Source organism: Aedes albopictus, chromosome 1, assembly GCF_035046485.1.
Source record: "Aedes albopictus strain Foshan chromosome 1, AalbF5, whole genome shotgun sequence".
NCBI lineage: Eukaryota > Metazoa > Arthropoda > Insecta > Diptera > Culicidae > Aedes > Aedes albopictus.
Window position 1 is genome coordinate 220467162 of NC_085136.1, and position 27237 is coordinate 220494398.

The window sequence follows — 27237 nt, forward strand, 5'->3', positions numbered from 1 at the left end:
GTAGACGACAGCCATGACGGAGCTTTTCAGTAACGTTTCTGCAGCGTAACTGTTATTATAAAATGTCAACAGTTCACATCCCTGTGCACAGCTCTCTGCCAATGCGTTCCCCTCGAGGTGTTGATGAAGAATGAAGGAAGAGGGGAAGAAGAAATAGCTTTTATACTGCCAGGCGCTCGACGGAAAAGTCCAAAACTGCGCTCGAACGTGATTGGCTGGATAAAACATGGGTTTACTTTTCCTAAATTTCCAATAGTTCGCTGTTGAAAATCAATAGTTGTTATTAATTGACATAATTGCTGGAAATATTTGCGTCTGATCGGTGCTAAAATTTTTAAAATTCGTTCATAAATGACCGAGTTATTAGCGTTCAAAAGCTGACCACTTTTCGTGACGCGGCCGATTTTTGGATTTTCTGAAGTTACACCCCTATATGTTGCCGAAGGACGTTATTCAACGTCAAAAAATCGATTGAATTTGCATCTTGTCATTTTAATTTGCAGAAGAGAGAGTCGATCATGTTACTTTCTCCCTTATTTAAACTTAATCTAGAATTGCAAGTGATTCGTAATAAGTAGTGCATTGCTGTATCAATCCTGTAGAAGGTTCTAGATGTTTTTTTTTTCATTTAATGAATAAGAACCGTACAACAGTCGCTTATAAACCAAGATTGATTACATTGTATACCTTCAGGTGCTTCTCAGCGAGATGCCCAGTGCTGAGTAAAATTGTTTTAAAAGAAGATTCTCGGATCTTCTTGATTCGATGAAAACACTAATATAATTTGAAGTCTTAAAATTACACACACATTCTATAACTTCAAAAAGATAATTGTCAACAGGATCGAAACAAATATACATTATTTTTGGAACGTGGCTAGCCACGTTGGGTCTGCTAGTCACTAGATAAGAGAGTGAAACACGGAATCGAGGTGAGGTGAGCGAGATTCTACTGGTGAGTTTTTTCCGTGTTGACGGTAAAATAGCTTTGGAGACCACGTTGACTTTCTCGATTTGATCCACAGTCATGCCGATGTCATCATTCGTTGTAATAGTCTGTTGAGAAAATTGTAGGATTTTTTAAAACTGAATAAAATAAAATAAATTAACGCCCATGCAATGGAATGAACTACATCATTTACCTGTTTCGCTTTCATGACCGCTACATTGGCAAAAACCAATAGTTCTTTCATTTTTGCTATCGCTTTTGATTTGTCTTTTTCTGTTTCTTTATCTTAAGTGGAGGTATTTCTTCAGAAGTTTTGGCGATAGTCTCCGTCATCCAAGGGCGTAGCCAGCTTTTCGGCCAGGGGGGGGCGAGCACCCTTACACTGAAAACCACTTTGCAGTAACAAGGAGTACAAATACTTCATCATTAAAAAAAAAATAAATAAAAGTGAAGTATGAAATATGGGTGATTAACAGGAATGGTTCAATGGAAGAATCATATATGATTATAATCCTGAGGAATTCCTCAAGATATTGCTTCAGGAATTTCTTAACAAATGCCATCATAAATTTGAATTTATTCAGCAGTTTCTCCACAAATTTCTTTAATATTTTTCAAGGTTATTTTAATGTAGATATTCCAGCAGAAATTACCTTTGGAAAACTTGCAGTAATTCCGTTAGGAATACCTTCAGAAATTTCTTCAATAATTCCTCCAGAAGTTTTATTACGAATTTCACCATGCATTCTTTTGAGAATTTCCCCAGTAATTTTTTACAAATATCATTCTTAATTCCACCAGAAATCCGTTTGAGAAGCTCCAGAAAATACTTAAAGAATTTCTCCGCGAATTCTTTCAAAAATTCCAATCAAACTAAGGTTCCTTTCCTTGAGGAATACCCTAAAAAATTTTTGGAGAAATTTATTCGAAAAATCCTTTAATGAATTCCTTTGGAATTACCGGAAAAAAATCTTTGAAAATTTCTAAAGAATTTCCTTCGGAAATTCCTGGAGTAATATCTTTGGAAGTTGCTAGAGGAATGCATTCGGAAATTTTTAAAGGAATCAATTAAAAAATAATTTCAGGAATTTATTTCGAAAATCCTAGAGGAATTCCACCGGAAATTCCTTGACAAATTCTTCAGAAATTTCTGGAGGAATTCCTTCATTTCTAAAGCTCCTTGAGAAATTCCATAAGACATTCCTTCGAGAGTTCTTCTACGATTTCCTTTAGAAGATTCTTCGGGAATTCCTTGAGGAATTTGTTTGAAATAGATTTAGAATATTTCTTGAGGAACTCCTTCGGAGTTTTCGTGAGGAACTCTTCCGAAAATTCCTTGAGGAATACCTTCAAAAATTTGAGAATTTCTCCCAAATTCCTCTAACAATTCTTTCGAAAATATTGAAAAAAATCCACTAAAAGTCTCATGAGATATCCCTTCTGAAATTCCATAAGGAATTTCTTTAAAAATCTTTCGAAACTTCCTTGAAAAAATATTTCGGAAATTCCTGAAGAAATGCTTTTTGTGATTTTTTATTTCCTAGAGAAACTCATTCGGAAATTCTTTGAAGAATTCCTTAAAAATGCCTTGATAAGGAAACTTCGGAAATTGTTAAAGGAGTTCGTTTGGAATTTTTTTTGGCATATATCTGAAATGTCTTAATACCTTCGGAAATTTCGTGAAAAATTGTTTGATAAGTTCGTTAAGGATTTTTTTCGGTTTTTTTATAAATCTTTACGAAATTCCCCAGAAATTCCAGCGAAAGATCCTTGAGAAGTTTCTTCGGAAATTCCTCAAGAAATTCCTTCAAAAATGTATTGCGGAACTCCTACGAAAACTTGAGAAACTTCTTCAAACATTCCTTCAGAAACACGTTTGGGGATTGTGTGAGAAAATCCTAAGGAAATTTTTTGAGGACAACCGTCAAAAATTTTTAGAGGAATTCATTCGGAAATTTTTGGAGGTATTTCAAGGCAAATCCATAAGAAATTTCTTTGGAAATTCCGGGAGGGATTTCTTTGGAAATTCGTAGTGGAATTCCTTCGGAAATTCAGGAGAAAATCCTTTGAAAATTCCAGGAGAAATTCCTTTGAAAATTCCTGGAGGAATTCCTTCGGAAATTCCTGGACAAACTCCTCCGGAAACTCATGGCTGAATTCTTCGGGAAAATCCTGGAGGAATTCCCTCGGAAACTCTTGGAGGAATTCCTTGGAGAATCCGTGGAGGATTTCCTTCGGGAATTCCTGAAGGAATTTCTTCGGAAATTCCTGGAGTAATATCTTCGGAAATACCTGGAGAAATTCCTTCCTAAAATTTCTGGAGGAATTCCTTCGGAAATTCATGGAGGAATTCCTTCAGAAAATCCTTGAGCGATTCCTTCGCAAAAGTCCTGGAGGAATTCCTTCTGAAATTTATGGAGGAACTCCTTCGGAAATTCGTGAAGGAATTCCTTCTGAAATTCCGGCAGGAAATCCTTTGAAAATTCCAGGTGGAATTCCTTTGAAAATCCCTGGAGGAATCCCACCGGAAATTACTGCGGAAGAATTCCTTCGGAAATTTCTGGAAGATTTCCTTCGGAAATTCCTGAAGGAATTCCTTCGGAAATTTATGAAGGAATTCCTTCGGAAATTCCAGGAGGAATTCCTTTGGAAATTGCAGAAGGAATTCTTTGAAAATTCCTGGAGGATCTCCTTCGGAAATTCCTGGAGGAAACTCTGGAAATTTCTGAAGAAATTCATCCGGAAATTCATGGAGGAATTTCTCAGGAAATCCCTGGAGAAATTCCTTTGAAAATTCGTGGAGGAATTTCTTCAGAAATTCGTGAATGAATTCTTTCGGAAAATTTCTGGAGCAATTCCTTCGGAAATTCATGGAGGAACTCCTTCGGAAAATGCTTTAGGATTTCCATCGCAAAATTCCTTCGGAAATTCGTGGAGGGATTCCGTCGGAAAATTTCTGGAGGAATTCCTTTGGAAATTCATGTAGGAATTCCTTCGGAAAATTCTTTAGAAATTCCTGGAGGAATTCTTTCGGAAATTCATGGAGGAATTCCTTCGCAAAATTCCAGGAGGACATCCTTTCAAAATTCCAAGAGGAATTCCTTTGAAAATTCCTAGAAGAATTTCTTCGGGAATACTTGGAGGAATTCCTCCGGAAATTCCTCGAGGAATTTCTTCGGAAATTCGTAGAGGAATTCCGTCGGAAAACTTCTGGAGGAATTCCTTCGGAAATTCATGGAGGCATTCCTTCGGAAAATTCTTTAGAAATTCCTTGGCAAAATTCCTGGAGGAATTTGTTCGGCAATTCATGGAGGAATTCCTTCGAAAATTCATGGAGGAATTTCTTCGGACATTCATGAAGGAATTTCTTCGGAAATTCCAGGAGGAAGTCCTTTGAAAATTCCAAGAGGATTTCCCTTGAAAATTCCTGGAAGAATTCCTTCGGAAATTCCTGGAGGAATTCCTCCGGAAATTCCTAGAGTAATTCCTCTAGAAATTTGTGGAGGAATTTTTCCGAAATTTCCTGGAGCAATTTCTCCGGAAGTTCCTGGAGGATTTCCCTCGGAAATTCCTGGAGGAATTGCCACGGAAATTCCTGGAGGAATTGCCACGGAAATTCCTGGAGGAATTCATTCGGAAAATCCTGAAGGAACTCCTTCGCAAAATTTCTGGTGGAATTACATCGTAAATTCATGGAGAAATTCCTATGGAAATTTCCAAAGGAATTTCTCCAGGAATTTCCGACAAAATTTCTCCTGAAATTTCTGAAGGAATTCTTCCTAGAATTTAAAAAAAAAAATCAGGAATTTCCAAAAGAGTTTCTCTAGGAATTTCCAAAGGAATTCCTCCAGGAATTTCCTCCGGGAATTTTTAAAGAAATTCCTCCAAGAATTTCCGAAGGAATTCCTCCAGGAATTTCCGAAATAATTGCTCCACGAATTTCAGAAGGAATGCATCCAAGAGATTCCAGAGGGATTTCTCCAGGAATTTTCGAAGAAATTCCCCTAAGAATTTCCGAAAGAATTCCTGCAGGAATTTCCAAAGGAATTCCTTCATGAATCTTCAGACGAATTCGTCCAGCAATTTCCGAAGGAATTCCTCCCGGAATTTCCGAAAGAATTCCTCCAGGAATTTTTGAAGGAATTCATAACGAAATTTGTAAGGGAATTGCTAAAGTTTCGAGGGAATTCCTCTTGGAATTTCCAAAAATAAAATCCAAAAAGACTTTCCGAAAAAATTTCTCCAGGAATTTCCGAAGGAATACCTTCAGGAATTTCTGAAGGAATTCCTCCAGGAATTTCCGAAAGAATACCTCCAGGAATTTCCGAAGGAGTTCTTCCAGTAATTTCCGAAGAAATTATTCCAGCAATTTCCGAAAGAATTCCTCCTGGAATTTCCAAAGAAATTCGTCCAGTAATTTCCGAAGGAATTCCTCCAGGAATCATTAAAAGCCTCCCTCTAAGAAGTTTAGAATGATTTTTTCCAGGAATATCCTAAGGAATTCATCCAAGGATTTTCTCAAGGATTTCTCAGGAATTTATCTATAGATTTCTGAAAGAGTTCCTCCAGAAATTTCCGGAGGTATTCATCCAAGATTTTTCGAGGGAACTTCCCTAGGAATTTCCGAAGGAATTCCTCCAGAAATTTCCGAAGGAATTCCTTCAGGAATTTCCGAACGAATTCTTTCAGGAATTTCCGAAGGAATTCTTCCAGGAATTTGCGAAGGGATTCCTACAAGAATTTTGGAAGGAATTCCTTCTGGAATTTTTAAAGGAATTTCTTAAGAAATTTTTGAATGAATTGCTTCAGGAATTTCCAAAAGAATTCCTCCAGGAATTCCTAAAGAAATTCCTTCTGGAATTTCCGAATGAATTCCTCCAGGAATCTCCAAAGGAATTTATCCAGCAATTTCCGAAGGAATTCCTCCCGGAATTTCCGAAAGAATTCCTCCAGAAATTTCCGAAAGTATTCATCCAAGATTTTTCGAAGGACCTCGCCAAGGAATTTTCGATGGAGTTCCTCCACTAATTTCCGAACGAAGTCCTTCAGGAATTTCCTATGGAATTTCTCCAGAAATTTCCGAAGGAATTCTTCCAGGATTTTGCGAAGGGATTCCTCCAAGAATTTTGGAAGGAATTCCTCCAGGAATTTCCAATGGAATTCGTCCAGCAATTGCCGATAGAATTCCTTCAGGAATTTCCGAAAGAATTCCTCCAGGAATTCCTAAAGGAATTTGTCCTGGAATTTCCGAATGAATTCCTCCGGGAATCTTCAAAGGAATTCGTCCAACAATTTCCGAAGGAATTCCTCCCGAATTTCTGAAAGAATTCCTCCAGGATTTTTTTGAAGGAATTCCTAATGGAATTTTCGAAGGAATTCCTCCCGGAATTTCCAAAAGAATTCCTTCAGGATTTTCCGAAGGAATTCTGCTAGGAATTTCCGAGGGTATTCCTCCTGGAATTGAAAAAAAAAAATCTAAAAAGAATTTCCGAAAAAAACCCTCCAGAAATTTCTGAAGGAATTCCTCCAGGAGTTTCCAAAAGAATTCGTCCAGCAATTTCCGAAGGAATTCCTCCAGTAATTGCCGAAGAAATTATTGCAGGAATTTCCGAAGGAATTCCTCCTGGAATTTCCAATGAAATTCGTCCAGCAATTTCCGAAGGAATTCCTCCCGGAATTTCCGAAAGAATTCCTCCAGGAATTCCTAAAGGAATTCCTCCTGGAATTCCTAAAGGAATTCCTCCTGGAATTCCTAAAGGAATTCCTCCTGGAATTCCTAAAGGAATTCCTCCTGGAATTCCTAAAGGAATTCCTCCTGGAATTCCAAAGGAATTCGTCCAGCAATTTCCGAAGGAATTCCTCCCAAAATTTCTGAAAGAGTTCCTCCAGAAATTTCCGAAGGAATTCCTCCAGGCATTCCACTAGAAATTTCCGAAGGAATTTTTGCAAGAATTTCCAAAAAAAAATCCAAAAAGAATTTCCGAAAAAAATCCTCCACGACTTTCCGAAGGAATTAATCCAGGACTTTCCGAGGGAATTCTTCCTGGGATTTTCAATGACATTCGTCCAGCAATTTCCCAAGGAATTCCTCCAGGAATTTCCAAAAGCATTCCTCCAGGAAGATAGGAATTATTTTGTCCAGGAATTTCGTAAGGAATTCACCTAAGGATTTCCTCACGAATTTCTCTATGGATTTCTGAAAGAATTCCTCCAGGAATCTCCGAAGGTATTTATCCAAGATTTTCCCAAGGAACTGCCCAAGGAATTTCCGAAGGAATTCCTCCAGGAATTTCCGAAGGAATTGCTCCAGCAATTTCCGAAGGAATGGCTCCAGGAACTTCCGAAGGAATCCTTTAGGAATTTCCGAAGGAAATTCTTCAGAAACTTCCGAAGGAAATCCTTCAGGAATTTCCGATGAAATTCTTCCAAGAATTTGCGAAGGGATTCCTTTAGGAATTTTGGTGAAATTCCTTCAGGAATTTCCAAAGGAATTCCTCCAGATATTTCCGAAGGAATACCCTCAAAAATTTTCGAAGATATTCCTCCAAGAATTTCCGAAGGAATTCCTGCATACATTAAAAAAATACGAGGATGCAGGAGAATTTTATTTTTACTAGTCAAAAACAGCTCTGATCATCTAAGTTTTCCGGTTAAGTTAGAATATAGTTGCTCGGTCAGGGGGGGGCCACGGCCCCCCCCTGCCCCCCCCTGGCTACGCCCTTGCCGTCATCTTTAGAGCCATCTTTGCGGGGGTTCGCAACCGATATTGCCGCTGCCGATTCGACAGAACCTGCTTTAGATGTTGCGTCTTTGACGGGACGGGACCAAAACTTGCACATTTTACGGCAAGGCGTCCAGATCGTTGCGGCCGTCGCTCGTCCTGGCTCCAGTCATCCGAATAATCTGAGACAGCTTTTCTGTTGGCTTTATCTCGCATCTGTGTCTTCCATGGAATTGCGACGTTTCTGGTGGAGGATGCAATCTCTGTCACAAGACCCCTGGGCTGGAAAGGCATCTTTTTTGTTGCAACGACGGTAAGTTGACTGCTTCCAACAATGACGTCATAGTCATCTAGATCTTGTGGTCTTCTGGGTCATCATGAGTGTGCGAATGTAAACGTTGCGAGCAAGCGGGAGCTTGGGGAATATTTTCTGTCTTCACACTTTGACGTTAGGTACCTACTATGAGAGTGACGCAATGTGGGTGACTGAAATTCCCCATGCCTACTTGATTGCTTTATGTGTTGTAGGTCGTTGTTGACCAAGTGGTATCATTATCGGCATCCACTGTCACACAATGAGGGTAATGGACCACACCTCTTACACCTAGGACGAAGTTTGCATGCGAATTACCTTTCACGGCTTTGATGCCTCACTTCAACCTTTTCAGATTTTCGAAATTATCGGACGGAAGACTATCAACTCCATTAAAGGTCTGCATCTGTGGAAGCCCTCCAAGCGGATGATCAGGGGCGTTGACAGCGAGTTGGTGAACTTCATCAGTTGAATTTTGGGTGTTTGTATGTAGCTGTTGTCGAAAGGATGATAACTCAGGTCCAGCGGATCAGTGTTCACGTGCCGATCATGTTCTTCTGATACTCTGCACATTTAATAAATAACACTGCTCGACAAAATTTCAAAAAAAAAAAAATCGTGCTAAGGGATGCAAAAAAAGAAAAGGTATCAGAAGGCCGGCTCCAGAGGCACGTTATCCTCCATTTGGGACATTTGTGCCATCGCCATACATATAAGCCTATTTCATCATTTACCTGAGGGAATGGGACAAGGGATGGAAGAGGGAATAAACGCATAAGCGCAATGAGAGCTCATAGCCCATACCACAACGGGTTCAATCAGTGCCCTGAAAAGGACATTGTAAAACGCATAAGCGTAAAGAGAGCCTATAGCTCATTGGAGGTAGCTTGTGACGTCATGCCTCTTTCAATATGACATTGACAGGCACGTCATCGAAAGCATCCTCAATATTCATGAAATCACCCAAGCAAAAACTACGTTTGAGCGAGTACTTTCTTGAAAACGTATACAACTTTGTGTAAAAGAGTCACTGTGGACATCCCAAATTTGGAAGCATGTGAGTTCACATGAAAAGGCATGTCAGCCAGACGAACATCACAGATGTGATAATCGACAATGCGTTTCTATCATTTCAGAAAGAACGAGGTAACCAGATGATACTGGAACTCATTCCTTCTTTATACAACGCACGCACCCTTTCGGGATTAAACTATAAAGTAATTTCACGCCATGAAAATACCCAATAGCAAACTACAAGAGTTCAAAACATGAAATACTCAAATCCCTTTGGAGAAAAATAGGACAAACCCCCATTTGCACCTGGAGATTTGAAGTAAGCAGAGCTTTGTAGGGCCCACTAAGTCGATTATATAGCTATAATTCTCAAGCGGAAGCTAGAGAATCGTAACTGTACAAAAGAATTGTTTATCCGAAGATAATTTGAACTTGAACAGATCAGAGTTCCATTCAGGAATACCTCTTACGGTCCGCAGAGACGGCAGAGGACAAGCTTCTTTCAAAGCAATAGTTATGGTATACCACAATGAAGGGCGTTGAAGGTACAAAACCACAATGAAACTCTCTTGGAGTAGCTATGGAAGCGAGTTATCCACAAAATGTGGTCGCAACCAATTAGTACAGGTTCCCTAGTTTGTTGAGCAGGATCGCCTGAATACGCAAATTTTGCGAAGGAACACTCAAAAGTGCAAAGAAGGTCAAATGGAGACTCTTCATCTGACACATGCCAATCAGTCAAGTCATGAGTTGGGTTAGGTGCAATTCCATGTTAAGTTATTCATGAACTGTACTACCTAAGTAATTCATCCAACTGAAGCATCTCAAATTAATGTTTGAGCTACTTCAGATGATGTAATCATCGTAGCAATACTGCCAAATACCAGCGAAAAGATGCTGAATACAAGAGCTTGCTTGAAGGCATCCATAAGGAAATGTTGAATCATACTGTTAACGTTATTCTAAGATATAGCATGCTCGAGGCACGACACTTCATTTATAATGAAACAAGCAAACTGGGTTCACAAGGTAACCTATACAGAAGTTACCCTACGAAAATGAACTTTTCGAAGTAGAGCCACTTGGGCTAGGCACGCTTCTTACGCTAAAAATTGATCTGAGGTTTCCTAGCCGTAGCCACTACCCAAACTAGACAGGATTACACTCTTCACAATCACAGCACAAAAAGGAAACATCAACGACAAACCAAATCGGTGTCAATTGAAAAACGCCAATGGCGAAAACGCATTAAGCGAAACCATGAAGGTAGTAATGTAAGCTAATTTACAACATTTGAATAATCCCGCCCTTATTTAGTCTCAAATTTGAGACTTAAGAAGGACAACTGATTATCTCGGAGAAACGCAAGGTCCACTGCACTATTGCTCCGGTTAGTGCAGCAAGGGCGTAATACTGTGGAGGACGCCCTAATTCTCCACAGGCTCCGTTTGTGGTTAGGTTTTTATTAGACCCCCCTAACCATTCATTCCTTGGCACGGTAAGCATAAAGCCGCATAACACCATGAATTAGGGGTCAAAAGCAGCATCCGCCCGTAGGACCCCCAGCGTCCACCACCCGGCCGAAGCGCCATTCCCCGGACCGTAGTGTCACCATTGGACCATCAGCGTCAACCTCCCAGGCCGTAGCGCCAAAGATTTGGACCCGAGTGTCATTCCCGTTGGACCCAAGCGTCATCAATCAAGCACTCCGTCGTCGCAAATCATCGTTCCACGTGCGCATCAATCAACTCGTATACCACAAAGTTAGCCAGACCAGAGCAAGCAAAATTGAAGCAAATCAAATCATCCCCAAGCCACACCACCAGCAGCGAGTGCATTAACGCAGGTAGTTTAGCATGTGTGTTTCTACCTACAGTGCCCGATCGATCGACGACCGCCGCAGTCCGCTCGGCGCAGAAGCAAATTGGAAAACAGTCGTTTTCGGGCGGGAGTATGTTTGATCTCGCACTGTCGCCGGCGTCGTCGTTGGCTGCTTCTAGCATGCAGAGCGTGTGCAGAAGCAGCCCATTGAAGAGCCACCGCTTTGACACCGCAGTAGCCTGATTGTGCGTTGGGCTCCATACACACAGCAGAGCAGCGCACCGCTGCTATTCACTTTTATTTTATTTCAATTACCTACATTGTCCGTACTATCGCTGCCGCCTATAAAAGCGGCAGCTGAATTCGTGTATCTTTAGTTGTAAGCAATAGAAACACCACAGAGCAGGAGCACTGCCTCTCTGTGGTGCGCCAATAAATAGTACCTGAAGTAGTGAAGAAGTAGTTCGTTATTCCCCGTGTCCCCCGGGAGAAATATAACACAACGTGGGGCCTTAATCAACCGCTAGACGAAACATGTTCTTCTGATACTCTGCACATTTAATAAATAACACTGCTCGACAAAATTTCAAAAAAAAAAAAAAATCGTGCTAAGGGATGCAAAAAAAGAAAAGGGGTTTGGAACCCTGCAAGTGTTATAGAGAAGGATTTTTTGAAAAATATTGGAACGGGACTTCCCAGTTCATGAGTATGACCGAAGTTTGTATGGAGAACTTAGACTGTGTTCAATTGATATATGTACGCAATAGAACGTGTCGTGCATATATTAAGGCGTTTTTGGTATTTAGGTTTGTTTGGTTATTTCCTAACGCATAAATAATTGCAGAACGTGCTAATGCGCAAATCAATTGAACACCTTAAGTTCTCCATACAAACTTCGGTCATAAACTATGAAGTCCCTTCAATATTTTTCAAACATTCTTTCACTATGACATTTCTAGGATCCCAAACCCCTGTTATTTTTTTTTCTCATCATAACTAGTGATGAATGGTGTAATCATTCAAAGAAAAGTTACTCACCTGGTTACTCACTGGTTTTAGAGTTTTAGCAGGTACCGTAAACCGGGGTCACATTGATCGGCGGGGCGAAATTGATCATTTGGGAACTACATTGTAATTGCATACCAGGAACTTCTAAGCATCGCAATGATCTTAAACTTCTTACTCCATCTAGTTCACAAATGTCTAGAGATGAGTTTAGACTTTTAATTGTTTAGAAAAAAGTTAGTTTTGCCTTTTTTTTTAGGAATTTGCAATGCATTTCTCACTTAGCTGAAATCATTGCCTCTAAACAATCGATTGCCACAAGGACTTCCCGTAATTTTTTTGCTCTAACATTTTTGTGGAGCCTTGGTTTGAAAGTTATGAAGCTATTCTGAATTTGAATAAGTTAAAAAAAGTTCTTTTTTTGACGAAAACGTCATTTATTGTAACAAAAAACACTTATTTCAAAGGAAATTGTCTACCTTTAGGCGTTAAGATGGAAATTTCAAAATTTAATTTTGCATTTTAAGTGTCAAATTCACTAGTTGTAAGAGTTTTGACGCGTCATTCGGGTTTAGAAGAGCAAAATTAAGTGGATAAGGATTTTTATCTTTTTAACCGATGCTTAATTGTATACTGATCAATTTCGCCCCAAAGTGGCATCCTCAATTTTTTGGTTTTTGAATTAATTTAACTAAAAGTTTAAACTTGTTGATCAAAATTCTGTTACATGGTTTCATAGAGATCCACTGGGTACTGATTTTACAGAAATTCTTTTGACAATATTTGAATTGTCACTCATGTTATCCGCAAAAGTTGTTTTAAAGTGATCAATTTGACCCCGGATTACGGTAGTATTTTTCTTTTTACGGTGAGGTTTAAACCCTTATGTGGCCGGCAGGGTACCCGGGTACCCAGCATACATTTTAAATACACGGTGTAGAAAAAAGCAAAAAGTTTGCCGGCCACATAACGGTTAAATACGATACTCGGAATACACGCTTATAATATACAGTTTCTTTGCAACTCCACAATTTATCTTATGGCTAGGTCCATTGGTCAGTTATTGCACTTTTTCTGTGAACGAAAGCATTGCTTCTTCCAAAGAGCATTGCGGAGTACGCTCTGGATGTCGTAAAATTTTGTAGTGAGCATCATCAGTACTATCATGGGTTGTTCATTTCGAAAAGATCACAGATTTGAAAGAAATTTCTTGGCAAACAGGTATCATGAGACGATCACTTTTTTTTTGCCAAATACTACATAAGACCGACTGAAAAAAGGGTCTGATCGGAATGTATATGCTGAAGATGCCACTAAGCTAATTATGGTCACAACTATGAGAAAAACCCTAATTAATCCACCTAGCGGTGATGGTGCCTTTCTCGTGCTTTGAAATATTCTTTGAACAAAACTCGAGCGACATGTTGATAACATTGACATAAATACAAAATGAAAACTGCTTGCTAAATCTACTCAATATGGATACATTTTATATTAGCATAACATCCAATATTCAGAAAATATAACACAACGATCCAAAACTCAAACCAAACAAGTGTCATGAAGCCGCAAAATTTTGAAACGTCATTTTAGATTTCCCGGTCATCATTTTATGACTCCGGATATCTACCCCAACTAAACTAACCGCCATCTTGAACATTGAAACACCACCTTGTATGTTCTGGTATTCATTTTTGGATTCTGCACCTAAAATTACATAAAATAGTCGCCGTATTGAATTTTGGCATGTCTGGTTACCAGTTTTGGACGAAGACCGGCATTCTTCCCCATTCAAACTATAGTCATATTGCAGACCTTGTGAAACAGAGCACAGCTTGAGTTTTCTGATTACAAATTTTGAATTCTGGACATATTTTCATACAAAATATGCCCATAATGCAAGAATTTAAAATCCTATAAATTAGGCACTAACTTGAATACTGGACCATTATCTTGGACTTTGGACCGCTATTTTGGATACTCTGGTGGACTCCAAACAAATTTCCCATACCAAACACACTTATTTTACATAGTTTTAGAGCTCAAAATTCCTTAAAACAGCCACCATCTTCTGTTGACGCGATCAAATTCTTATTTTTCCATTCAACGTTGACCAATCCTGCTATAACTTTACACCTTAGGAATCTGAAACGGTACGATTTGATAAGATCGCTTTAGTTTTGTCTATATTTTGTTCTCATATATGAGAACTTAGACCTATTCGTCACTGTTGTTCATACCTAATGTTTATCAGGCCATTAAACAAAGTCACGATTTAATTTTTCACATGAATGTTGGTTCTGCTACACAACAACTAGTCTCTAATGTGCTCTAAGGTTATTTTCTTGCTAACCGTTCATTAGATTATCAAAAAATCTGCGATCTGATGTGTCGTATGTATGGGTTTGGTTCATTTTTATACTTGATAATTTCCGGTGGGATAGCCGGATCTGATTCCATGAGTCATGGACCATGACACTACCGGTTGTCCCAATTATGGTCTGAGAATATTTTATTGCTCTTTATTCACCTTTACCTAATCACCGCGATTTGATATATCGCATGAATGGGTTTGCTTCACTTTTACTCCTAACCACTTTCGAAGCCATTGCTGAACTCGCAACACTACCGGGAATCTAATGTGGTCTGACCCTATTTTTCCATCAGGTTGTCGATAAGTCGTGATCAGCCTTGTTAGAGATCACAGTCATTTGAACCTTTTCGTCGATATTCGGCCTCCTTTGTCTCCGACATTCGCAACACAAGCAATCAAACTACTGTTCGAAACAAAAATGTCAAACGAATGCACTTCACCACGATAGCGGCTTCGGGAGACGGTTCGGCATTTGTTATTCCTGTCTTCTTCCATTATAAGAGCTATGTTGCCCATCTGTGTGTCGTATTCAATGCAACATGCAATAATAAACTAATATTAACATTCATAATCGGAATTGGCTGAAAATCTATGCGTAAAGCTAGAATTCGACACATGTCATCGTGACAGATGACATTGATTTGACCCTTTCTATGTTAATTGATCTTCGTGCTACCGCTCGTGTTGTGTGTAGGTAAGAGGTAACGATAGCGCACGAATGTAACAAAGCCGACACCCGACTGCGGCAACGAAATGAAGGTAGTAAAAAGTGTCGAATGTTTACAAGACTGGTCGTGATTTGATGTACCGCATCCATGGGTTTGATTAAATTTTACATTTTACAACCCGGATCTGATTCCGGGTAACTACCGGCTGAACCAAATATGGTCTAACATTATTGTCTTGTTAACTGCTCATCGGTTAACCAAAAACGCTGCAAATTGAAGGTGTCACATGCAGGGTTTGACAATTTCGACGGGACTCTCGGAACCAATTCCGGAACACTACCAGTTGTCTTTAGTGTGACGTAAGGCTATTTTCTAGCTAACTGTTCATCAGGTTATCGCAAAAGCCACGATTTGATGTGTCACATGCCTGAATTTGGTTAACTTTTACATTTGGCCTCTTCCGGCCACTCAAATGCGATTCCAAAACACTTTTTTTTCTGTTCGGGTGAGCCACTGCGACCAGTATTTAGATCTTTTGTGGCATTACCCGTATCCTTAGTATTTAGTGCATGTCGTACTACTCCATTGCCATTGAGAGGCAATGAAGCATCGATTTCTGTACAGTTTCTGTTTTGTTATCCCAGAGGTGCAAGAAATCGATTGCGATGAAAAGGTACCGTTATCATAGAGATTTGAATCCCAGTGAAAGAGCGCCCCTAATCAAACACAATCTATTTGAATTCTGAGAAAACCAAAACGGTGGAACTGACATTTATCCATGCATCGGAACTCTAGCCCCATCCATGTCTTGCTTCTAGTTTAGTCCCAGGACAACAAAGAAAAACCCGGGACTTTAGGCTAGTTGCAAAACTCTGTCAAATTAGAGAATGTGTTCTACAATAAGAGCGCACGTGAGTCCTAGAATTACCAGAACTTAACAGTCCTTGATATGTTAGTACGCAGTTAGATACGTAAAGCATGTTTGTTTTCCTAACATCAAGTGTAGTCTCGGGTGGGCAAAGTCCGATTCTTTAACTATCAGTAAGGCAGAATAAATGCAATTTTAGAAACTGTCACCAGTAACAAGGACTTTGTACCATGAATCCTTATTACCAAAGCACATTACCCCAACTTGACAAACTGGATGTCACTAGGGTTCGGTTTGGTAGATCTTGAACCGTAACGCAACACATAAAGGCGATCTACCTACGTTACGGGCTCCGTTAAAGATCGAGCATATTTTAAACCCCCTCAACCATTCATCCATCAGCACGGGTCGCCTGACACCTTGGATTGGGGTTCCCTGTTTGGTGGACTTTTACCCCCGGAACAGGTGGTCCGTAGTGTTATTCTTAGCCAATTGAGACAACCGCTACCGACACTACACAGCTATCTAGGCTGATCGGGAAAAGAAGTTAACATTGATGGTTAACTTCTAAACGAGCCCGTTCAGCCAACAGTTCCAAAAAACTTGCTGGCCGTTCATTAGGTAATCTAAAAAGCCGCTATTTGATGTGACGCATGTACGGGTTTGTTTCTCTTTCAGATTTAATTACTTCGGTGGGAACCCCGGAACGGGTTCTGGAACACTACTGGTTCAGATATGGTTTGAGATGATTTTCCTGCTCATTATCCATCAGGTCATCGAAAATTCCGTGGTTTGATGTGCCGCATGCATGAGTTTGGTTCAATTGTATATTTGGCAACTTCCAGCGGGACGCCTAGAACCGGTTTCGGAACACTACCGGTTCAGATATGATCTGAGACTATTTTCCTGCTTACCGCTCATCAGGTTATCGAAAATGCCGTGGTTTGATGTGTCTTATGCATGGGTTTGGTTTACTTGTATATTTGGCCACTTCCAGCGGGACGACTAGAACCGGTTCCGGAACACTACCGGTTCAGATATGGTCTGAGATGGTTTTCCTGCTCATTGTCCATCAGGTCATCGAAAATGCCGTGGTTTGATGTGTCGCATGCATGGGTTTTGTTCAATTGTATATTTGGCCACTTACAGCGGGACGCCCAGAACCGGTTCCGGAACACTACCGGTTCAGATATGATCTGAGACTATTTTCCTGCTTATCGCTCATCAGGTTATCGAAAAGGCCGTGGTTTGATGTGTCTCATGCATGGGTTTGGTTCACTTTGATATTTGCCACTTCCGGCGGGACACCCGGAACCGGTTCCGGAACACTACCGGTTCAGAAATGGTCTTCGACTATTTTTCTGCTTACCGCTCATCAGGTTATCGAAAATGCCGTGGTTTGATGTGTCGCATGCATAGGTTTGATGCATTTTCATATCTGGTCCCTTCCTGGCGTACCGTTCCGGAACACCTAAATGGCCATATCTCCGGAACGGCTAAACCGATCCGAACCATTTTCAATAGGAAACAATGGGACCAGAATCCGCGTCGAATGAACCGTCGGTCATTGAAATCGGATGAAGTTTACTGCCAAAAAGTGATGTGAGTTTTTTTGTACACACACATACAGACACACACACACACGCACACACATACACACACACATACACACACACAGACATCACCTCAATTCGTCGAGCTCAGTCGATTGGTATATGTGATTTGACCCTCCGGGCCATCTATCAAAAAGTCATTTTTGGAGTGAACATATAGCCTTTCCAGTACACTTTGTGTACGAGAAAGGCAAAAAGCAATATGTATCCTACATCATGATAAATACGGTAGTCTTTGCACCAGAATCAAACAACCTTTTCTTCTTCGGTATAAAACAAGCCGTTCCCAATATCCAAGAAAAAAACTTACTTGTTATTAAAAGGAGGTATGTATTAGGTACGAAGGAAGAAAACATCGAAGCTTTAACTGATCGTACGCCGTTGACCGTCACACGTGGACAGCAACAAGGAGTTTCTTTTCATAAAGCACGCAATACCGTTGATGAACTAAGTTGCGATCATGGAATCTGTAGACATCTATAAAATCTGCAAGGTATGTTCAGATTTTAATTTTTTCAAACCATTTACAGACTTAACTTCACTAAAGAAAAACATAACGAAAGTACTGACCGAACAAGATGGATGCAGAATAACGACCGATTTGGTTCTGAACAAATTGTGCTTGTGGAGGTGGAAAAGATGTGGGTACCCGTCGAAATTTTTAAAGGCCTGACTACTTTTACAGCTATGATCCCTTATTAAACTAAAACTAATAAAAATTTTATTCCTTAATCGATGTTTGCAAAAAAAAACATGGAATATTGGCTACATTAAGTCATAATGCCATTTTATATCAGCATTCTTGTACTGAAACCAAATTAGATTTCCCTATCAATGTTTGACAACATCTTTGCGAAGAAACGTAAAACAACCCAATTTTGGATAATAGGTGCCGTAATTTCTGGTGAAATTGATCACTTTTCGCAGTTTTTTGCATCTAATTTTTAAATGTTTGTTGATATGGTTAAATTCAATGCTTTAAAACAAGCACGACCATGGTTTTCATCAGTCAACGAGATTGAAACTTGTACAGCAAATCATTTTATTATAATAAATATCATTTCAAATAAAAAATCAAAAACTTTACTTTCGGGGTGAAATTGATCAGTCAGTGAAATGTCTTTGTAAATGCTGAAAATTTTTTTTCCATCACCCTAGAATGCGAAAAGCTATGCAAAACTGTTACAAGTTTACTAAATTTTTAATTATTTGAGTTTAAAGTTTGATAAATCGAAAGAAAACGCCTTAAAGTATGCAATTAGCTCACTAATTATGTGTATCAATATTGTACTTCCGAAAAAGTGCAATTTTATGCATAAATTACAATATTTCTAGAACTTATAGCATTTAAAAGGGCAGGAATTAACAAGCAATTAACAAAACATTTGGAACTAAAAACAAAACATTTTAAAACCTAATTCAATTTAAAGTTTTGAGTAAGAAATTTTTTTCGGGTTTTAATTCCGGTGCCCAGTGGGTTGGGGTATCTCGTTTGGAAGCAGTTTGACAGGCGGGTAAGAACCTGACATTTGTTTTGCTTCCTGCTTTGCCTGTCAGAGTCCGCAGTAGCAGCAACCTGCCAGTTTTTTGCATCTTCCGTAGCGGCTGGACGACAACGACGACGCCGGTGGCGATTTATCGTTTGAACCGAGGGCCATCCGGGAGGGCAAAATTGTGGGTGGATGGGTTTTTTTTTTGGGGAGTTTTGTTGTTCGGGGCCCGATCCGTCCCGTTTTTGTTGCTTGTACCGCTGCATATCCCACCCCTGGCACCCTGGGGACGGGTCCGCCACGCGGGGGATGTGTTTGACTGTCGCTTTTGCCGCCGCAGAAACCAGCAACTGCGGAAGATAAAAGATACGGTCTCGAAATGGACTGACCTGCAGTCCCTCCGGGACCAGAAGAAGATTTCCCGTCTCAGGACTGGACATGCCCGATTCGCCTACAATTTCGGACATAACCCTTTCCGGATCAACTGCGACATCTGCGGCGTCCAGAACTCCGTCGAGCACGTCATCTGTAACTGTCCCCAATACAACTATCCTCGGGAAACCTACGGAATCTCTACCAGCATCCAAAACGCTCTTGGAGATGATGCTGCTACGATTGGGGCACTGCTGGTGTTCCTCAAGGAAGCCGGCCTATATCACCAGATTTAGGCAAAATCCACCGAATCCTGACTTGGGACCACCGGGGGGCATCCCTGAAGGGGAAGTCTAGGGAGTAAGGCCCACCGACATCGCTATCGCAAACCAAGTCAACGGAACTACCAGTGAACCGAAACCATCCAAATACCGGAGGAGCGGATTCTGCTCTGCAGCAATTTACAACCAACCTCTTCTAGACCGCCGAAACCAGGGCCCAGGTGGGCACCCCCGAAGGGGAAGACCGGGGGGTTAGACCCACCCTATAAATCAAAAGCAAGCTCCCTATCCACCAAAACACCCTTGCAAAACCAAGGACGTTTTTATAAAGATTCACCCGATTGATTAAAAGCGAAAGGCCACCCGATCAACGGAGCTCTATCCGTCATCCGTGCCAAACTGATCGTCCATCCTCTTCTCGTCCATCAACGGGGAGCCTGCACCTCAATCCTGCCGACATCCAGTGCCTAAAACAAGGAGCAAAGAAATCACCAGCACAAACAGAGCTATTTCACCAAGATGACAGTAGGGGCTGTAACTCACCCGTGACCGCCGTTACAGCCCCTACTGTCATCTGACAGGGACTGGCGGCCTCCGTGACGCAGAAAGATACAGGTTTCTGGGCCAAAACTACCAGCACTCTGGAATCGCCAACCGAAAGCAGGCTCTGGTGGATCCGTCCCCAGGGTACCAGTAGCCGAAAAACTAACAAATCGTAACTCGATGCAGTCCAATTAGGCTGGGATTCTGTACAGCTTCTTCCCACGGAAGCGCTCCGGAAACGTCAATCGAAAGAAGCCTCTTTTGGAACCGTCGCAGGGTACCAGTGGCCAAATAAGCTGGCAAATCGCAACACAATGAAGATTGTCACAGCTTCTCATCGCCGAACATCGCCGTTTTGCCCTCCTTTCCCCTCGTAGTAGGCTGCCTATCCAGGTGGCTCGGGTTTGGAACACCTCCAGAAACCGAACCGAAGCGTTGCACACCTGAAACAGGAAAACAAATTATCGTGATCAGTCCTATGGCTGAAATACTTTTTATGAGCAAGCAAATCAACTCACCTCCTCCTCTGCGTGGCGGACCCGTCTCCAGGGTGCCAAGGGTGGGAGCAACTTCTGTTTCCAGTCACCTCCCCCGCGTGGCGGACCCGATCCAGGGTGCCAGGGGTGGAAGCAGCGGCAAGTCTATGTAAGACATTGACGAAAGCGGGTAACATATTGATAGTAGTTTACACAACAAGGTGCAGAATCAAGATTTTTACAGCACGAGTCATACATTTAACCAACGAGGCTTGCCGAGTAGGACAATTACGACGAGTGCTGTAAAATATATGTTCTACACCGAGTTACGCTCAACGTTTTTTGCTATTTCATAAATTACCACTAGATGGGTAGTACGCTGATCGCAAGAAATTTCTTGGCCTATCTCGATGCGTGGAAAATGCAGGCAAGGAATCGCTCAAGAAATAATAAAGCGTCACTTTATTCCGGATCCTAGTACGGAGCTGAAACGAAACGTTAAATCAAATGGGGCTTGCTGTGTTAAATTTCTTGACCATTCCGGTCACAGAAAAATAATGCACTGAACGAAAATTACTTGAGCGATTTCGTTTGAAGTGCATACCTCGCATGAGGAAAGTTTTTAGGAAAACTTTCTCATCAAACACATGAAACTGCTCCATAGAGAGCAATTGAATATTTTGCAAAGTTACTACACCTGTCCTTTTTTACGTCCATGCATGACTTAGCGACAAAAAATTCTGCCGCCAAAAAAATGAGCAAACTCAACATTTTTATATTTTTTAAAACATCTCCGTGATTAGGAGAAGTGTACAAAAATATAAAAATGTCTATTATAATTATTATTTTGGCAGTAGAATTTTATTTCGCTAAGTCAATAGTGGATGTAAAATGAGGTTTAGGTGTAATACGCTAATAATATGATTATGACTGTACGTTGCGTTTCTGGTGACAAAATCCTTAACGCAATCAGTTCAAGTTGAGAAAATCATGATTTTCAATTGCTCCTAACAAATGCAATTTGGACACCGAATGTATGTTTTGGACACCCTCAGGTATATATAATTTGGACAGGGCCATTATCTCAATGTTAAACCATGAATACTGTTGGGCGATAAACGAACCGGTGTAGATTTTATGAACTTTATTCCAGATAGGGTAGGAAAACGGGTTACAAAATTCCTGTGGATTGATTATTATAGGTATTACTACTACTCAAATTATTACAAATGTTTATAGAAACTCACTTTTGGTGATTCGTTACCGCAAGTTGGTAAGTTTTTGGGTCGGAGTACAACTATTTCTCTGGATGAGTGCCTACACAATATAGTTATTATAAGAACTCAAGTTTGAATATCACTGAGAAAAAATAGTCTCACCACAGTTATTCTAGAGATGATAAAAGGAAAGTTTCCTCTAATTTTTCCAGTCACAGAATTCGAGCGGATACCTACTGGATTTATATGTTTGTTTAGTCTACTAATCATAAGTATTTAATCGATCTCACCTTAGCATAAGTAGATATTAAGAATAACTACTTTAGTTCAGTACCCTGTTATGCCAAATACCGCCGGACTTCACTGTAAGGTAGTATAACATGGGTTAAACTTTGCATCTTCTATTTGCATGTTAAATTGTGGCGCAATCTTTAATTCAACGGTATTACTATACCTGCTTTGAATAGTATTTAGATTTAGATTTGTAGATACAATCTGATCAATAATAGGATAAGTTTAACTTCGCAATTTAGCTAAGGGTCAATATATGCACATATGATCTTCACAATGGCTAAGTTGTTATGATTGATCGCTGTTTTCGTAGATCAATTCTCCGGCCCACGACCTTACACGCTATCGGCGATCCTCTTTGTATGGCTCGGGTGTGGACACGTTTATTTGTTCACGTTCATAAGAGTGGGGACATTGGGGCTCGTCGGATCTCTGTACGTAGCGAAATCAACACTCCCCCCCGGGATGCACCGGTGGCTATCCTGAGGTGTATCCTTACAGACGCCTACGTCTAGAACGGCGAGCTTCACGGCTGGACGCTCATAGATCCCGCTTGTAGTCTGGACGGTGGCCCACCTTACTTGATCGTCGGCTCCAGGTTTCGTAGATATTACACGTCCTTTCGGCCAACAGTTGCGCGGAAAGCTTGGGTCCACAATTACAACTATGTCGCCGACTTCAATGGGCTTTGTTGGGTTAAGCCATTTGGTTCGACGAGTGATCGACGGCAGGTAATCTCGCAACCATTGGGTCCAGAATTGGTTGGCCAAGCTCTGAGAGAGGTGCCAACAGTGTTTGAGTGCCGGGGGCTACTGTCAAGAGGTACCCACGATCTCAAACCATTGGACGATCCAAGTAGGAAGTGGTTTGGGGTCAGTACAGGGAATTCATCATCTTCCACCGGGATACTGGTTAGCGGCCGGGAGTTGACCACATTTTCAACTTCGATGAGAAGATTCTCAAGAACTTCGTAGGACAATGTACGATTTGGTAGCAGCTTATTGAGGTTTTGCTTGACTGTGCGAACGAGACGCTCCCAAGCTCCGCCCATGTGCGGAGAGGCTGGTGGGTTGAAAATCCAAGTCGTGTGGGTAGTCGTGAACTCGGCCTTCAGCCGTTCACGGTCAAGATTGTCCATAGCATTCTTTAGCTCCTTGCTAGCACCCCGGAAGTTGGTACCTTGGTCACTATAGATGACTGCCGGCGTGCCCCTCCTACCAATGACGTTTCGAAGAGCCATACTGCAGGAATCGGTACTGAGAGTGTGTGCGACTTGCAAGTGGATGGCGCGGATGATCAGGCAGGTGGCTAGTAAAACCCAGCGTTTCTCAGTTTTACGGTTGGCTGTGACTAAGACCGGGCCGAAGTAATCCACCCCCATGTGAGTGAACGGACGAGAAAAGGCAGCAAGACGGGCTGCCGGAAGGTCACTCATGGCTGGAGGCTGTGGCGTTGCCCTAGCATTCATGCATTCCTGGCACTGCTTCCGGATTGTGTTGTATGTAGACTTCAGGCGTGGGATCCTGTATCGTTGACGAATCTCGTTGAGAACAGTGTTGTGGTTTTGGTGGTGATATTTGCGGTGATATTGCAGAAGAATCAAATGTGTGACCCGATGGGCACGAGGCAGAATGATGGGGTTAACTGCATCGTAGTCGATCAACGGGCAGGCACCGGTTCGGCCCCGAACCCTTAACACGTCGGATTCATCGAGAAAGGGGCAGAAATAAGCAATAGAACAGCTCTTGGGTATAGATTGCTTATCCGTTTCACACAAGCGGTTATTAAAAAGGATAGCCATTTCTTCTGCGTACTCGTCACTCTGGGCAAGGCGATACAGAAAGTTCTCTGCTCTTTCTAACTCCTGCTGCGTCAACGGTCCTCCGGTTCGTTGCTTCATCATCGGCCTAGAGTTGTTTATATACCGGAACACGAACGCCGTTGTACGTAGTATCGTAGTCCACTTCGAGTAGTTTTGAGGATTAATGATGGATTCCACCGTAGAAACGTGCGTCAACAGATGCGCTCTAATCTCCGTGTCCGTCGCTCCATGATGGGAGGGAACTGGCCACTCTTCTTGAGATTTTCGTAGGAATTCCGGTCCTTGAAACCAAAGGCTGGAGGCACTGAGATCAGGTTGGCGCGTCCATTTGGTTCCTTCGTCCGCCACGTTTAGTTTGGTTGGAACCCAACGCCATTCTTTCGCATCTGTCGTCTCCAGGATTTCGCTTACCCGGAATGCCACGAACTGACTGTACCTTCGATGATCGGAGTTCAACCAGCAAAGGACATCCCGTGAGTCGGTCCAAAAGTAGTGCTTCCTTACCGTAACAGACAATGACCGGGAAACGCTGTTTGCTAGCCGGACACCAAGAATACTGGCTTGCAGTTCTGAGCGGGGGATGGAGAGAAATTTGAGTGGAGCAACTCTGGTTTTTGCACTGACGAAAGCGGTTTCTGTAACGTCTCCTTGTTCGAACCTTAGATACACAACCGCCGCGAATCCGCTCTCACTCGCGTCCACGAACGTGTGCATCTGAATGTTGCAACTGCTATCCATTGACACTGAAAGTCTGTAACATCGTGGAAGCTGGACATTTTCTACTTCTGGTAGAACTTTGAGCCAAATCAGCCACTTCTGAAACTGCGGTTCCTCAATAGGGGTATCCCAGTCAATCGACGACCTCCAGATCTCCTGCATCAATACTTTCAGGTACCGTAATCCGGGGTATCATTGATCAGCGGGGTAACATTGATCGGCCTGACCGACCTCATTAAATGTTCAAACTAGCATTTTACATTGAACTAGCTTCTGCTATCGAATGGTATATCGTAATCTGCTATCATTTAGCTATTAAATGACATGTAATTCATGAAAATTGAATTTCATAAACATTGAAATAAATCGATTTTTCATAACTGTGTTTTGTAACGCAATGAGATACATTCTCAAACATTCATGCATGGCATGAATACTAGATACACTATGAGGTTAGAAATCATTGTATTACTTCAATATGATATCCTAGAGTTGGATTCAATAAACGAAACTTTTATGTAAATACTCTTTTTTAGTAAAATATACGCTTTTATAACAGTAAGCTATCAATTCCTTCAGCTATTGCATACCTTTAGGCGTTATTCGCGGTTTGGAGGATTTTAATCCTCAAATAACTCAAAAAGTACATAACTTGTAAGAATTTGGACAACAAATTCGAAATCAGCGACCCCCAATTTAGTAAGTAAGGGTATTTTCAACAAAAACGAACATTGATCACTAACATGATCAATGTTACCCCAAATCAACAAAATCAAAAATTAGATCAAAAAACCTATTTAAACATGTTTTAAAGTTTTGTGATACTTTTTCGAGTAGCTTAAAACAAACTCAGAGGGCCAGTACTTGTTTTAAAAATATAAAACATGTAACGTTTGCTAAAACAAGAGAATTATTCAAGAAATATCGAAAATTCTGATCAATGTTACCCCGGATTACGGTACATGAGAAAATGCGAGATGAAACCTAGTGGGTCAAACATCATCATTAGCGTTCGAAGCACCTCGCGTTTGGTAGGTCGACGGAATCCGGAGAGCAGGTCCTGGTCGTATCGATGAGATACCTTGAACGTGAAACAGTCGGTAGTTGTGTTCCACCAAAGACCTAATACTTTTTCGGTAAAGTTTTCTTCTTCGGCCCCAAGGTACCGTAATCCGGGGTAACATTGATCAGAATTTTCGATATTTCTTGAATAATTCTCTTGTTTTAGCAAACGTTACATGTTTTATATTTTTAAAACAAGTACTGGCCCTCTGAGTTTGTTTTAAGCTACTCGAAAAAGTATTACAAAACTTTAAAACATGTTTAAATAGGTTTTTTGATCTAATTTTTGATTTTGTTGATTTGGGGTAACATTGATCATGTTAGTGATCAATGTTCGTTTTTGTTGAAAATACCCTTACTTACTAAATTGGGGGTCGCTGATTTCGAATTTGTTGTCCAAATTCTTACAAGTTATGTACTTTTTGAGTTATTTGAGGATTAAAATCCTCCAAACCGCGCATAACGCCTAAAGGTATGCAATAGCTGAAGGAATTGATAGCTTACTGTTATAAAAGCGTATATTTTACTAAAAAAGAGTATTTACATAAAAGTTTCGTTTATTGAATCCAACTCTAGGATATCATATTGAAGTAATACAATGATTTCTAACCTCATAGTGTATCTAGTATTCATGCCATGCATGAATGTTTGAGAATGTATCTCATTGCGTTACAAAACACAGTTATGAAAAATCGATTTATTTCAATGTTTATGAAATTCAATTTTCATGAATTACATGTCATTTAATAGCTAAATGATAGCAGATTACGATATACCATTCGATAGCAGAAGCTAGTTCAATGTAAAATGCTAGTTTGAACATTTAATGAGGTCGGTCAGGCCGATCAATGTTACCCCGCTGATCAATGATACCCCGGATTACGGCACTTCTCTGTAGTAGTGTCTTCCTGTAGGGATTCTCGGACAATCGACGAATTGGATAACCAGTTCCGCATTTCAAACCCTCCTGCGGCGTGAATGCGTTTTACATCCTGTGCTAACTTCACCGCTTCCTCCTCAGTTTCTACGCTGGCAAGCATGTCGTCGACGTAATGCTTTTTCACAATGGCTTCGACAGCTTGCGGGTACTCGGCTTCGAATCGCTTTGCATTAATGTTTTTGACGTATTGAGCTGTCGTGGGTGAGCAGCACGCACCAAACGTCATCACTGTCATAGCATACACAGTCGGTGCGCTACCTTGAGTATCTCCTTCCCAGTAGAACCTCAGACAATGTTGATCTTCCTTCCTCATCAGAACCTGGTGAAACATGTCCCGAATGTCTCCGCATACCGCAACTCGGAACTCCCGGAACTGAATCAATACAGTCAGCAGGGACGTTAGCTGGTCCGGTCCCTTCAATAAAACCGAATTTAAAGAGATTCCATGAGCTGTTGCTGCTGCATCCCAAACCAAACGCAATTTTCCTGGTTTGTTAGGATTATAAACCGGAAACACTGGCAAGTACCACTCGCGCGGCTGTCGGACCTTCAGCTCTTCACTGGTCAATTTACGGACATACCCCTTCTGGACATAATCAGTCATTTTTGTGCGTAAAGCCCCCGCTAGTTCATCGTCTTTCTTCAAGCGTCGCTCCAGGCACTCCCATCTTCTCAAGGCCA

The 27237-nt window shown here is 41.1% G+C and overlaps 1 protein-coding gene across 1 annotated transcript; it reads right to left on the bottom strand.

The window, feature by feature from the left end:
* Positions 1 to 22679: 22679 nt before the first annotated feature.
* Positions 22680 to 24575, bottom strand: LOC134291110 (uncharacterized). The gene has a single exon (XM_062858430.1). The coding sequence runs from the start codon at positions 24573 to 24575 to the stop codon at positions 22680 to 22682; it is 1896 nt and encodes a 631-aa protein (XP_062714414.1).
* Between the last annotated feature and the right edge of the window lie 2662 nt (positions 24576 to 27237).

What these genes read in the sequence shown, in the direction of transcription:
- LOC134291110 (XM_062858430.1), bottom strand. Translation starts at nt 24,575, where the DNA reads ATGGATAGCAGTTGCAACATTCAGATGCACACGTTCGTGGACGCGAGT.